The sequence below is a fragment of the Somniosus microcephalus genome, chromosome 9 (assembly GCF_052327205.1).
Source record: "Somniosus microcephalus isolate GS21.2 chromosome 9, FLI_Smic_1.0, whole genome shotgun sequence".
Lineage (NCBI taxonomy): Eukaryota > Metazoa > Chordata > Chondrichthyes > Squaliformes > Somniosidae > Somniosus > Somniosus microcephalus.
This window is the reverse complement of record NC_140995.1, coordinates 152,327,320-152,342,999: the sequence shown is the minus strand read 5'-3', so window position 1 is coordinate 152,342,999 and position 15,680 is coordinate 152,327,320. Positions and strand designations below refer to the sequence as shown.

Genomic DNA, 15,680 nt, shown 5'->3' with positions numbered 1-15,680 from the left:
GCTTGCGTATCCCAGGGGTGTAGTTGCAGGCCTTGCGCCTGCTTTTTAAAAGTGTAACTGTTGGAGACTTACCCTCCCGGAGAAACCTGGAAAAAAATGTAAGTTCCAGGCGTACGCGCTGTCTCTCCGGCGTACGCGTTCGACCTCTGAACCCCTTCCTTTAAGGGAACGGAAGTTCCGGTTTCCCGTGCATGCGCAGTGCATGCACGAAACCGGCACTTTCGTTGGGCCTACGGGTGAGTACCCAGTGCGTACTCACCCGTGGAGACCCAAATTTCTGGGCCATAGTTCTTTTGAACTGAACATAAGATTATTTTGATTTAAAGCTGGATGGTGAATGCAGTTCCCCAGTTTATTTTCAACCTGAGCCAATCAGAAGCAAGAACTCCAAATTGCAGGATCCCATGAGGTACACCACGAAGGATGGACTCATGAAACTGAAAGACTTTGGGCTGGATTTTGCAGTAGAAATAATGGTAAGGATAACAGTACTCATTGTTATTAAAGAGTAAATTGAACAGCAACTTCCGGTGACTGCACATGCGCAGTTAAACACAAAATCAGGAAGTTGTTGTCCGAGATGCCCTGCTCCTCCAGAAGCTACATGATACTGGTATCTCACCCAGAGACTTTGCATTGAAACACATGGAACAGCATGAAGTTGCTGTACTTAACCCGATATATACGAATTAAACTTGCCAGGAAAAGTTAGGGCTTGCCCATTCCAGTGTAAGTAACCTTTTAATGGTGTGATAAGTCTTAATTACTGCAAAACAACCTCTCTGGCACTGAAAATTAACTATTACAAGTGTGGAGTCTCATTCCTTTAGATTTTAAAATTATTGGAGATTTAACATTTTAAAGTATTTTTCTCCTTTTTCTTTCTGTCTCTTTTATCTCTCTCTCTTAATCCCATCTTTCTTTCTCTCTCTATTTGCTTTCAGTACCTGATTTGACATTGAATTCACTATTGTAACTGACACTTCCTGGTTCAGACTCTGCGCTGCTCATTAATGATTTTTCAATCTTATTGGTTAAGGAAATACGCAGTTGCTTGCCCTGTTCACACAGGTCCTAGATCCCCTTTAGAGGGCGCTGCACTTTTTGGATGGTTGTCTGATAGGAACTTCCAGTGCAAAATCCCATAGAAAATCTATGGACAAGTGGAAGAATAGCTGTTTGTTCGCCGCTGACTGTAATATCTGGCCCATTGCTGTAGTAGTGATAATACAATGGAAGCCACCCAATGTGTTTCAGCCTCTATAGAGTCCTGAGGCCTTCTGGGCTCAGTGCAGACAAAACCAGCTGGGCTGATCAAATGACATTGGGAGCCTGCACACAAAGTTCTTTAGAGCCATGAAAATTACTTAGATGGGGCTGAAATTCCACTCCCATAGGCATGTGGTGTTGACACATTCCAGGTACGCACACATGGATTTGCGCTAACTCCAGGATTTCTAATAAGGCTTCACTGTTGTAAATTAGTGACCCAAATGTTCTCCCCTACGTGGTGTAAGCATCCCTATTGTTAAAAGGCCGCAAATCCTCTGACTCACTGCTGGCAATGCCAAAGATAATCTTCTATTATCCTTAAAATGTTCTCCCTGACTGTATGTTTAGGAAGGGGGAGGGAGTTGACCGAATACACTACTGACAAAGGGGCAAGAAACTCAAACAAACCTTAAAAATACTGTCAATTGAGAAATTGTTTTGAATTGTACAGTCATTTGCTAGAATAAAAAGTACTTGAACAAAATGATGCAATCATTACAGTGCAAATGAATTATCTTTATCATAATGAGCAGATCTTTTAGAAGATTGGGAACTATGTGTTATTAAATATATTTAAAAAGTATTGCAAAAGGTCGTTTACTTTAAGATTATTCTCTAAGGAAGTCATTGATCCAGTTCAGCAGCCTGCCAGAACAACCACAAAAGACTAGCTTCTCAGTGAGCGTATGATGTCATGTCCTATTAAAGGTCCTAGACCTATGAAAGACTATTGCTGTAAGTTATAGCCGCATCAAAGAAACCCTTCAATTTCTAGACCATTAGGTTGAGACTTAAGTGGCTGTGATGACCAAATTGATGACCAGATGTCAAGTTATTACAACTGAGATGTTGCAACATCTTTTATTCATTTAAGGTTTCCATAAGCTTTGACATGGTTAACAGTAGGGATACTGGCCTGTAGTTATAGGGTCTGATTCAATCCCTTTTAGATAGGGGTGATGTTTACTGCTTTGCATTCAGACTAAACACTATCCTTGACAGAAACATTGAAGAAAGATTGGCCAGGACAGCAACTACTGTAGTTCCTCTGAGAGGACTGAACCACCTGTGTCTTTTTACGTCAGCAGTTTTTCCAAGCAAACCTTTTGCAAGCAGATGTTTAAAACAATAAACTTGATTTACCTGATTTTTCATGGATCTTCTGGTCCATGACGTTACATTTCAGATGGTGTTTCAGTAGACATTGGGTGAAGATTTCCCCAGTGCCCTTAATACAGAATAGAGTTAATAAGGCTGTATCCATTCTTGGCTACGAGTTCTTTTGGTTAGGCTGTGTAAAATTGTAAACCATTTTTTTTTAGAAATCTTCCCCTCTGACATTTAACAGCTGTGCTTTATTATACAACAGTGTGGCATGTACTACTCAGGAAGAGAGATAGTTAGATTTGGCCCAGTATTGATACCAAATTTGACTCTTTTACAAATCCTTGGAATCTCCCTTAAAATTGTGCACTTTGGAGCCTTAGATTTATGTCTGATGAGCTGACAATGGGGTGTTTTTTTTGTTGAGTTGGTATAGTTGTAGATTTACCTCTTTCAGTTGCCCGATCCACCCTGTGTTTCAAGGTATTTGTACTTTTTGGCAAAAACTAAATATTTATTGAACTAATGTCAGTAGTTAGCAAAAGCAAAATACTGCGGATGTTGGAAATTCGAAATAAAAACAGAAAATGCTGGAAATGCTCAGCAGGTCTGTTAGCATCTGTGGCGAGAGAAACAGAGTTAATGAGAAAGGTCATCGACCTGAAACACTGAGAGGAATTTTAACATGGGGGTCCGTGTGGGTTTGGGTGCAGGGCGGGGCAGGGTGGTGGGGTTGGGGGTTTGGGTGCGGGGCAGGGTGGTGAGGTTGGGGGTTTGGGTGTGGGCGGTGCAGGGTGGTGGGGTTGGGGGTTTGGGGGTTGTGGGCGGGGCAGGGTGGTGGGGTGTGGGGTGGGGCAGGGTGGTGGGGTTGGGGGTTTGGGTGCGGTGTGGGGCGGGTTGGGGGTTTGGGTGCGGGGCGGGGCAGGGTGGTGGGTCTTATGTTCATTAATAAATAGACATTCTTATTATGAACACAGCTAGCTTTTGCTAGACACTTTATTGAGCACATGTGGACTAGGTACAGTGGCCTAGAAATTCACTAGCCTTAGCGCCGCTTTTGAGGCGCTAGAGGGACTAGCGCCAGAGTTATGGCCAGTTTAAAAATTCCCTGGGGCCCTAAATCGGCGTTGCACCGGTAGCGCTGCGCCGGCACCGATGACGTCATCGGTGTGCGCAGCGTCCCGGTTGCCGTGGTAACCCGCCCGAACTCCGAAATTGAGTTGCGGCCGCCTCGCCCGTGGCAGCCGCAAGCAACGTTCTGGCAGAGGTGCCTTACTCCAGTTTGCGCCAGCGCATTAAAGGCCCCGCGGCGGCCGGCCACTTTCCCGCCGGCCGCCTGCCCGCAGCTCCCTCCCCGGACTTCTCCCCACCCCCCCCCCCCCCCGGAACAGATGCAAGCCCGGCACTTGTCCGAGGTGCCGGGCTCATTTTTAAGCTGATTTGCGCGGGCCGCGGCCGGGTGCAGGCAGCTCCTCCTTAACGGGAGGAGGAGGCCTGCACGTCCCCAGCCTGCCGCACCGCATCGGGTGCCGCAGCGCCGGAATTGCGGCGCGAAACGGCAGTTAGCGCCGATGTACCGCCGCAAAGACCCTTCAGTAGCGCCGGCAGCCGTTTGGGCGCGGCGCCACTGAATTTTTGCCGCGCGTAGGGGACTTAGCGCCGGCACTAACTTCCGGCGCTAAAGCCCTGGCTAAGCCAAAACCCAATTTCTAGGCCAGTATCTGTAGAGGCATCCATCTTGACTGCTGCCTTGTGGGTAGCCTAGTGCCTCATGGGTAATGTAGTCTTAATATACATACAGCTGGGTAGCGTAGTCTTATATACATACAGCTATATACAGCTCTACACAGCTCTACGGCTCCACCGAGTGTCCACTATAAAATTACATGTTATTGATCATTACATCCCCCTTTGAGGTTTAACAAAATCAATATCAATCAACTTTCAAGAAAACAATAAAGATAATATCAGTAACACTTTTGTTAGTGCTCTATAAACATAAACATTTTCAAAACAGTCAACACATTTTCAAAGCTTTACATTGTACTCAAAGATTAAGTCTATCAGGCTTTTTTACTTCACGTGTGGATCTTCTCAACACTGGTAAGTCTGATGTGTCTTCATGAGATTGTTCTGGCGGTGAATGACAAGATGCAGTTGCGGCATTGTCATCAATCTGGTCTTGAATAGTCTCTTGTGTTTTTAGGAGGGAACGGCGGTTCCTCCTGAGAATCTGTCCTTCCTCAGTTCTAACAGTGTATGACCTTGGTCCTACTTCCTCAAGAACTGTAGCTTTCCTGTTCCATGCATCTGGATCCTCAATCCTGACAACATCATCCCTTGTCAATGGTTTTAGAGTTTTGTATGACTTGTCATAATATGATTTCTGTTTCAGCTTTAACAGTTGAAGTCTCTGTCTCAGTTCCTCACTTTGCTGTTCTTTTGCACAGCAGGGTAGCGTGGTGCGCAACTTGCGACCCATTAGTAGTTCAGCAGGTGAAGAACCACAGTCTAAAGGTGAGGCTCGGTAGCTCAGCAGGGCGAGATAAGGATCAGACTTGCTTTCTGTCGCTTTCTTCAGTAGCTGCTTGAGAACTTGAACACCTTTCTCTGCCTTACCATTTGACTGAGCATACAAAGGACTGGATGTGATGTGCTGAAAGTCATAATGTGCTGCAAACTGTTGCCACTCCTTACAGTTGAAGCACGGACCATTGTCGCTAACGGCAATCCTGGGAATTCCATGTCTGGCGAAGAGGGATTTCACATGCACTATGACACTGTGGTGCTTGAGAGCAGCGCCATCTCAGGATAGTTAGAATAGTAGTCAATCACTATTAGATAGTCTTTACCATTTAAATGAAAAAGGTCCATACCAACCTTTTGCCATGGTGCTGTTGGTATGTCAGCTACTATCATTGGTTCCTTTGCTTGTTTGTTTTGGTGTTTCTGACATGTCTCACATTTGCCTATCATGTTCTCAATGTCCTTATTTATGCCAGGCCAATAAACAGTGTCTCTTGCCCTCCCTTTGCATTTTTCAATTCCGAGGTGTCCCTCATGAATCCTTTTGAGCATGTCTTGACATAGAGCCTGTGGAATGACTATTCTGTTCTGTTTTAGTAATAGTCCACTTGCGACACTCAATTCTGACCTTATGTGAAAATATTTTGGACAGGAACCTTTTGGCCAACCATGATGAATGTTCTCTATTACTGTTTGTAATACTGTATCTTTTACTGTTTCTTCTGCTATTTGCTTTGATTTTGTGTCTGCCACGGGCAGCGCAGCAGTGACCATACTCACATGAACATCCACGTCTTCTTCAGTAGAGCTCACATGACTCATTGTGGGTGCTCGGGATAGTGCATCTGCTAACACTATGTATTTGCCTGGTGTGTAGATCAGTTCAAAGTCATATCTTTGCAGCTTCATCATGAGTTGTTGAATCCTTGGAGACATCTCATTCAGGTTTTTTTTATGATGGCAACCAGAGGGCTGTGGTCTGTCTCAACTGTGAAGGTGGGAAGTCCATATATGTAGCCATGAAACTTTTCTAGTCCAACTACCAAGCCTAGACATTCCTTTTCAATCTGGGCGTATCGACACTCAGTATCAGTCATAGACCTGGAGGCATAGGCAACAGGCTTCCAATCTTCACCCTCTGCTTGTAGCAAGACCGCACCTAGGCCATCTTTTGATGCATCCGTTGACACTTTGATTCTTTTGTTGGGTCAAAGAAGGTGAGTACAGGTGTGGTTGTCAGCACTGTTTTGAGGTTTATCCACTCTTGTTCATGTCTTTTGGTCCATGCAAACTCATTTGTTTTATGTAGCAGGTCTCACAGACAGGCTGTCTTGGCTGACAAGTTAGGAATGAACTTTCCAATGAAGTTTATCATCCCCATGATGCGTAGCACTCCTTTTTTGTCAGTGGGTCGGGGCATTTTGAGTGTGGCGTTTACTTTTTCCATATCTGGCTCTATTCCTTTACCAGATAGATTATCTCCTAGGAAAGTGACTCCCTGGACGCCAAACTGACACTTGGCTTTGTTGAGCTTCAGTCCATTCCGGCGTATGCTCTGTAGCACTTTAGTCAGTCTCTCATTGTGTTCTTTCAGTGTGGAGCCCCAGATGATGATGTCATCAACATAGACCCGAACTCCTTCCAGACCTTCAATTATGTGTTCCATCGCTCTATGAAAGATTTCAGATGCAGATATTATCCCGAAAGGCATTCTGAGGAAACAATACCTGCCAAATGGTGTGTTGAAGGTACAGTATTTGGTGCTCTCTTCATCCAGTTTTAGTTGCCAAAATCCTTGTGAGGCATCGAGCTTTGTAAAGTATCTGGCACCTGACATTTCACTGGTGATTTCTTCTCGCTTGGGAATCTGGTAGTGTTCACGTTTTATGTTTGCATTTAAGTCCTTTGGATCCATGCATATTCTTAGATCATTGTTCTTTTTCTTTACACATACCATGGAGTTAACCCAGTCTGTTGGCTCTTCGACTTTCCTGATGACTCCTAGTGTGGTCATTCTGTCCAGTTCATTCTTGAGCCAGTCACGCAGGGGTGCTGGAACTCTTCGTGGAGCATGTACCACTGGCTGAGCATCCTCCTTTAGCTGGATCTTGTAAGTGAATGGTAGAACTCCAAATCCTTTGAACACATCCTGGAAATTATTCACTACAGAATCCACCGAGTCATCTGGTCTGCTTATGGCACAGTTTATACGGTAAACTCTCTTGACCAGTTCTAAGTCCTCACAAGCTTTGTCACCCAGTAGTGAATCAAGTCTTTCAGCCACAACAGAAAACATGAGATGATGCACTTTGTCTTTGACTGTCACTTTAACTCTGCATACACTTAAGCTATCTATTTTCTGTCCATTATAGTCCTTCAGTAGTACTGACTTTTTCTGTATTTTGGGCTTTTCTTTCATATTGTTAATGTCACTCATACTGATTAAGTTTGCTTTTGCCCCAGTGTCTAGTTTCAAGGTAACTAATGCTCCATTTACCTGCAGTGGGATCATCCATTTGTCCTCTTTTACTGCATTAACTTTATGTTCAGCATTGTCCATTTCTGAGGGCTGCACATTTTCTGTATCCTTTTTGATATTGTCACATGACACCATTCCTACAAAAAATGTCTCACTTAAATCAGTGTCCTCAATCACATTAACTCGTTGCCCTTTCTTTGTTTTTACTTTTGAAAAGCATTGTTTGGCAAAGTGATTCTTTCCATTAGACTTTGTGCACATTTTTCCAAACGCTGGGCATTGTCTTAACTGGTGTTTGTAACCACAGCGTTTACAATTAAAAATTTCATCCTCCGATTGCTTTTCATTTCTGTTCTGCCCACGTTTCTTCCCCTTGTAGGACACAGCACCGACAGCAGCATTATCACTCATTACAATCGCATCATTATTGATTTCACTGAAAGTCTTCGCGTGCTTTCGAGCTAGCTCGCTGGCTTGGCATATTTTCACCGCATTTTCCAAATTTAGTTCGGTTTCTCTCAACAGACGTTCCCTGACTTTTTTATCATGAATACCAAACACAATCTGGTCACGAATCATGGATGCTTTGAGCTCAGAGAAATTACATGTCTGTGCTTTCAGTTTCAGATCAGTTATAAAGCTATCAAAAGTCTCATTTTGCTGCTGTGTCCGAGAACGGAAGATGTATCTTTCATAGGTCTCATTCTTTTTGGGAGAGCAATGTGCATCAAATTTTTTTAGCACATCTTCTAATTTTTCTCTTCTCCTCTGGATTAAATACAAATGTATTAAATACCTCTATTGCCTGTGGGCCTGCAACCGTAAGCAGCAACGCTATCTTCCTTGCGTCTGGCTTCGTACCGAATCCGATGGCTGCAATGTAGAGTTCGAATTGTTGTTTAAAAGTCTGCCAATTGTAGTCGATATTTCCTGTGAGTTTCAAACGCTCTGGTGGCTTCAAATTCTCCATGTCGCTTTTCACAATTTTCAGCAGATCTTCACCAATCCTGGTACCATCTTATGTTCATTAATAAATAGACATTCTTATTATGAACACAGCTAGCTTTTGCTAGACACTTTATTGAGCACATGTGGACTAGGTACAGTATCTGTAGAGGCATCCATCTTGACTGCTGCCTTGTGGGTAGCCTAGTGCCTCATGGGTAATGTAGTCTTAATATACATACAGCTGTGTAGTGTAATCTTATGTACATACAGCTATATACAGCTTTACACAGCTCTACGGCTCCACCTAGTGTCCACTATAGAATGACATGTTATTGATCATTACAGTGGGGTTGGGGGTTTGGGTGTGGGTGGGGCAGGGTGGTGGGGTTGGGGGTTTGGGTGTGGGGTGGGACAGGGTGGTAGTGTTGTGGGTTTGGGTGTGGGGTGGGGCAGGGTGGTGGGGTTGGGGGTTTGGGTGCGGGGCGGGTCAGGGTGGTGGGGTTGGGGGTTTGGTGGTTGTGGGCGGGGCAGGGTAGGTGTGTTTGGGGGTTGTGGGCGGGGCAGGGTGGTGGCGTTGGGGGTTGTGGGCGGGGCGGGGCAGGGTGGTGGGGTTGGGGGTTTGGGTGTGGGGCGGGGCAGGGTGGTGGGGTTGGGGGTTTGGGTGTGGGGCGGGGCAGGGTGGTGGGATTGGGGGCATGGGGGTTAAAACCGGGGAAAATGACAGCACGTTGGGAAGCCGGCTCCAACCCGCCGACTTCCTCACTTCACTCGAGCATGTTGGGCTGCGTGGGCGTAACTGTCTCGGGAGAGACAGGTAGTCAATTAACATGTTAATCAGTCAATTAGTGTGCTTTTTACACAGAGATTTTTGAATTTACCGTCGCGTCCATGGGTTTCCTGGGCTTCCTGAAAGTTGCCAATGAAAGCAAAGCGAGAACACAGCGGCAATTGAGGGGTCCATCTCGTGGGAAATATGGCAATCAATACTCAGTACTCAGCTGCTTTCTTACCTGTTAGTGGGAAAGGATGGCCACAGTACTTTTAAGAACATTAAAAAATGGGAGCAGGAGTAGGCCATACGGCCCCTCGAGCCTGCTCCGCCATTCAATAAGATCATGGCTGATCATCGACCTCAACTCACTTTCCCGCCCGATCCCCATATCCCTTGATTCCCCTAGAGTCCAAAAATCTATCTGTCTCAGCCTTGAATATACTCAAAGACTCAGCATCCACAGCCCTCTGGAGCAGATAATTCCAAAGATTCACAACCTTCTGAGTGAAGAAAGTCCTCCTCCTCTCGGTCTTAAATTGCCTACTCCTTATCCTGAGACTATGCCCCCTAGTTCTAGACACTCCAGTCAAGGGAAACAACCTCTCAACATCTACCCTGTCAATCCCCTTCAGGATCTTGTATATTTCAATGAGATCACCTCTCATTCTTCTAAACTCCAGAGAGTATAGGCCCATTCTACACAATCTCTCATCATAGGACAGCCCTCTCATCCCAGGAATCAATCTAGTGAACCTTTGTTGCGCTGCCTCCAAGGCAAGTATATCCTTCCTTAGATAAGGAGACCAAAACTGTGCACAGTACCCCAGGTGTGGTCTCACCAAGGCCCTGTACAATTGTAGCAAGACTTCCTTACTCTTATACTCCAATCCCCTTGCAATAAAGGCCAACATGCCATTTGCCTTCCTTATAGCTTGCTGTACCTGCATGCTAGCTTTCTGTGTTTCTTGCACGAGGCCACCCAAATCTATTCTGTTTTTCTATTCTTCCTACCAAAGTGAATAACCTCACATTTCCCTACATTATACTCCATCTGCCACCTTACTGCCCACTCACTTAGTCTATCTATATCCCTTTGCAGACTCTTGTTCTCCTCACAGCTTACTGTCCCACCTAGCTTTGTATCGTCAGCAAACTTGGATACATTGCACTCGGTCCCTTCATCTAGGTTATTACTATAGATTGTAAATGGCTGATCCTTGCGGCACCCCACTAGTCACAGCCTGCCAACCTGAAAAAGACCCGTTTATCCCTACTCTGTTTTCTGACCGTTAACCATTCCTCTATCCATGCTACTATATTACCCCCAATCCCATGAGCCCTTATCCTGTGTAATAACCTTTTATGTGGCACTTTATCGAATGCCTTTTGAAAATCCAAATATACTACATTTACTGGTTTCCCTTTATCTACCCTGCTAGTTACAGCCTCAAAAAACTCTAATAAATTTGTCAAACACAATTTCCCTTTCATAAAACCATGTTGACTCTGCCTAATCATGTTATGATTTTCTAAGTGCCCTGATGCCACTTCCTTAACAATAGATTCCAGCATTTTCCCGACGACTGATGTCAGGCTAACTGGCCTGTAGTTCCCTTTTTTCTCTCTCCCTCCTTTCTTGAATAGCCGTGTTACATTTGCTATCTTCCAATCCACTGGGACCATTTTAGAATCTTTTTTAAAAATTCATTGATGGGATGTGGGCGTCGCTGGCTGGCTAGGCCTGCATTTAGTGCCCATCCCTAATTGCCCTTGAGAAGATGGTGGTGAGCCGCCTTCTTGAACCGCTGCAGTCCATATGGTGTAGGTACACCCACAATGCTGTTAGGAAGGGTGTTCCAGGGTTTTGGCCCAGCGACAGTGAAGGAACGGCGATACAGGTCCAAGTCAGGATGGTGTGTGGCTTGGAGGGGAACTTGTAGGTGGTGATGTTCCCATGCGTCTGCTGCCCTTGTCCTTCTAAGTGGCAGAGGTCGCGGGCTTGGAAGGTGCTGTTGAAGGAGCCTTGGCGAGTTGCTGCAGTGCATCTTGTAGATGGTACACACTGCAGCCACAGTGCGCCGGTGGTGGAGGGAGTGAATGTTGAAGGTGGTGGATGGAGTGCCAATCAAGGGGGCTGCTTTATCCTGAATGGTGTCGAGCTTCTTGAGTGTTGTTGGAGCTGCACTCATCCAGGCAAGTGGTGAGTATTCCATCACACTCCTGACTTGTGCCTTGTAGATGGTGGAAAGGCTTTGGGGAGTCAGGAGGTGAGACACTCGCCGCAGAATTCCCAGTCTCTGGCCTGCTCTTGTAGCCACAGTATTTATATGGCTGGTCCAGTTCAGTTTCTGATCAATGGTAACCCCCCAGGATGTTGATAGTGGGGGATTCAGCGATGGTAATGCCATTGAATGTCAAGGGGAGATGGTTAGAGTCTCGCTTGTTGGAGATGGTCATTGCCTGGCACTTGTGTGGTGCGAATGTTACTTGCCACTTGTCAGCCCAAGTCTGAATGTTGTCCAGGTCTTGCTGCATATGGGCACGGACTGCGTCAGTATCTGACGAGTCTCGAATGGTGCTGAACAGTGTGCAATCATCAGCGAACATCCCCACTTCTGACCTTATGATGGAGGGAAGGTCATTGATGAAACAGCTGAAGATGGTTGGGCCTAGGACACTACCCTGAGGAACTCCTGCAGTGATGTCATGTGATTGAGATGAATGCCCTCCAACAACCACAGCCAACTTCCTTTGTGCTAGGTATGATTCCAACCAATGGAGAGTTTTCCCCTTGATTCCCATTGACTTCAGTTTTGCTAGGGCTCCTTGATGCCACACTCGATTAAATGCTGCCCCTTGAGTTCAGCTCTTTTGTCCATGTTTGGACCAAGGCTGTAATGAGGTCAGGAGCTGAGTGGCCCTGGCGGAACCCAAACTGGGCGTCAGTTAGCAGATTATTGCTGAGTAAGTGCCGCTTGATAGCACTGTCGACGACACCTTCCATCACTTTGCTGATGATTGAGAGTAGACTGATGGGACGGTAATTGGCCGGGTCGGATTTGTCCTGCTTTTTGTAGACAGGACATACTTGGGCAATTTTCCACATTGCCGGGTAGATGCCAGTGTTGTAGCTGTACTGGAACAGCTTGGCTAGGGGCGCAGCTAGTTCTGGAGCACAAGTCTTCAGTACTATTGCCGGAATGTTGTCAGGGCCCATAGCCTTTGCAGTATCCAATGTCTTCAGCCGTTTCTTGACATCACGTGGAGTGAATTGAATGGGCTGAAGACTGGCATCTGTGATGCTGGGGACCTCAGGAGGAGGCCGAGATGGATCATCCACTCGGCACTTCTGGCTGAAGATAGTTGCAAATGCTTCAGCCTTGTCTTTTGCACTCACGTGCTGGGCTCCACCATCATTGAGGATGGGGATATTTTTGGAGCCTCCTCCTCCTGTTAACTGTTTAATTGTCCACCACCACTCACGACTGGATGTGGCAGGACTGCAGAGTTTTGATTTGATCCGATGGTTGTGAGATCGCTTAGCTCTGTCTATCGCATGTTGCTTCCGTTGTTTGGCATGCAAGTAGTCCTGTGTTGTAGCCTCACCAGGTTGGCACCTCATTTTTCGGTATGCCTGGTGCTGTTCCCGGCATGCTCTCCTGCACTCTTCGATAAACCAGGATTGATCTCCCAGCTTGATCGTAATGGTAGAGTGAGGGATATGCCGGGCCATGAGGTTACAGATTGTGGTTGAATACAATTCTGCTGCTGCTGATGGCCCACAGCGCCTCATGGATGCCCAGTTTTGAGTTGCCAGATCTGTTTGAAATCTGTCCCATTTAGCAATCTAGGGAATTTTGAACCCAAGATGTAGGCCTTCAGGCCCAGGGGATTTGTCGGCTTTTAGTCCCATTAGTTTATCTAGCACTTTTTCTCTACTTCTATTAATTACGTTAAGTTCCTCACCCTCATTAGACCCTTGGTTCCCCACCATTTTTGGTATGCTTTTTGTGTCTTCTACTGTGAAGACAGATACAAAATATTTGTTCAACGTTTCTGTCATTTCCTTATTTCCCATAATAATTTCTCCGGTCTCAGCCTCTAAGGGACCAACGTTTATTTTTGCTACTCTCTTCCTTTTTACATACTTGTAGAAGCTCTTACAATCTATTTTATATTTCTTGCTAGTTTTCTCTCATATTCTATTTTTTCCCTTCTTACCAATTTTTTGGTCATCCTTTGCTAGCTTCTGAAACTCTCCCAATCCTCAGGCTACCTACTATTCTTCGCAACATCTTCTTTCAATCTAATGCTATCTTTAACTTCTTTAGTTAGCCACGGATGGATCACTTTTCCCGTGGAGCTTTTGTTTCTCATTGGAATGTATTTTTGTTGAGAATTAGGAAATGTTTCTTTAAATGCTAGCCACTGCTTATCTACCGCCATACCTTTTAATCTATTTTTCCAATCTACCTTAGCAAACTCGCCCCTCATACCTATGTAATTTGCTTTATTTAAGTTTAAGACTCTAGATTCGGACTTAGGCAAGTCACTCTCAAACTTAATGTGAAATACTATCATATTATGATCACTCTGTCTCAGAGGATCCTTTATTATGAGATTGCTAATTAACCCTGTCTCATTACATAATACAAGATCTAAAATAGCCTGTCCCCTGGTTGGTTCCATGACGTATTGTTCCAGAAAACTTTCCCGAATGCATTCCACGAACCCGTCCTCCAGACGACTTTTGCCAATTTGCTGAGAGTTTACTTTCTATACTTTGAAGATTTATTCTATCACATCAGGATGGGTGGCACTATGGCTGCCTTAGATTGGACCTCAAATGAGGAACAACATGACCAGCAGCTTGCTGGTCACAGACCTGTAGCTTCACAGTAGAGAGGGGAGCAGCAGAGGGGTACAGCTCGCAGGAGACAAAACGGGGTGTACAGGCAGAGGCTCAGTACCCTCGACGTGTCGCAAGAGGCTCAGGTTGTCGTGTCAGGTAGTGGCAGACATTTGCAGCCTGCTAGAAGAAGCCCTGCTTCCTGGTGAGTATGCTTTACCAGTGGCCTTCAAAGTCACTACCGCCCTCAACCTTTTTGCCTCCGGATCCTTCCAGGGCTCTGCCGTAGACATATCCAGGATATCCCAGTCGGCAGCCCACAAATGCGCAAGACAGGTGACTGATGGATTGTTTGCCAGGGCCGACAATTATGTCAACTTTGCCTGTGATGACGCCAGTCAGAATGAGTGGGTGCTCAGGTTTGCGGCTCTAGCTGGCTTCCCACAGGTGTAGGGCATCATTGACTGCACACATGTGGCAATCCGCGCACCCCATCAACCAGGCGTATTCATCAACCGCAAGAGCTTCCACTCCATCAGTGTCGGGAAGCTGCCATGATGCTTTCATCCTGCGGCAGTCCAAGCTCCCAGACTTCTTCGGACCTGCAAGCAGACTTGAGGTGGCTGCTAGGAGACAAGGGATACCTGCTTCAAACTTGGCTCATGACACCCATCAGAAATCCGTCCAATGAAGCGAAACAGCGCTACAATGGATGCCATATGACCACCAGATGTGTGATCGAAAAAACCATCGACGTGCTGAAGATGCGCTTCAGTTGCCTAGAGAGATCTGAGGTTCCCTTCAGCACGCACCAGCCAGGGTCTCCAGAATGGTCGTGGCGTGCTGTGCTCTGCACAACATTGCGCAGCAGCGAGGTTTGCACCTGCAGAAGGAAGAAGGTGAAGATCGCAGGACCACCTCGGATGATTCGGGGGGGGGGCGGGCGGTGGAAGGAGGAGGATGAGGAAGGTGATGAGAGCAATGCACCTCCAGCTGCTCACATTGCTGCCAGGGATGCTGTTATTAATGCAAGGTTCATTTACGTTGTATCAGTGGACCCATGTCACAAGGAAATGCAAAGGCCACTCTTCCCACCCTCCCCTCACGCACCACCCCCCTACCCAACCAATGCCACTGACAAAAAGTAGTCTTGCTACTGCTCAGTGATTCTCCTTTTTATCAGTGGCCTCCCCCTGGGGTACAGCATCTGTGTCCAACTGAGCAGAGCTTGGACAGAGCTTTGCCGTCTGCCATGGATTCTCCACTGCTGTCCCTGTCACCACCATCTGATCTTGCTCACTTGTGAAGTGCGAGTCACCAGGTGAAAACCCAACTCTCTGTCTACGAGGTCCCACCAAAGTGAGAGTATCTGAACTGGTGCATGGTACGCCTGTGATGGGCCACCCTCAGAAGGAATCAGGTCCTCTGAGGAATTGTTGTCTACGACTTACAGAAAAACTTGCATTTATATAGTGCCTTTCCTGACCTCGGGGCATCCCAAAGTGCTTTACAGCAAATGAAATACTTTTGAAGTGTAGTCATTGTTGTAGGAAATGTGGCAGCCAATTTCCGCATAGCAATGTGATAATGACCAGATAATCTGTTTAGTGATGTTGATTAAGGGATAAATATTGGCCAGGACACCAGGGATAACTTCCCCTGCTCTTCTTTGAAATAGTGCCATAGGATCTTTTACGTCCACCTGAGAGAGCAGGTGGGGCCTCGGTTTA

The 15,680-nt window shown here is 46.1% G+C and overlaps 1 protein-coding gene across 5 annotated transcripts in view; it reads left to right on the top strand.

The window, feature by feature from the left end:
- Window positions 1-15,680, top strand: part of scara3 (scavenger receptor class A, member 3) — a 98,136-nt gene that overhangs the window by 38,692 nt on the left and 43,764 nt on the right. The window contains exon 7 of one of the 5 annotated variants that reach the window (XM_085997398.1): window positions 327-809. The exons of the other annotated variants lie outside the window; for them this stretch is intronic. Within the exon in view, the coding sequence (XP_085853524.1) occupies window positions 327-337 (11 nt within the window). The 3' untranslated portion in view covers window positions 338-809. Of the gene's footprint in view, window positions 1-326; window positions 810-15,680 lie in introns of those variants that run through there. 5 annotated transcript variants of the gene reach the window in all.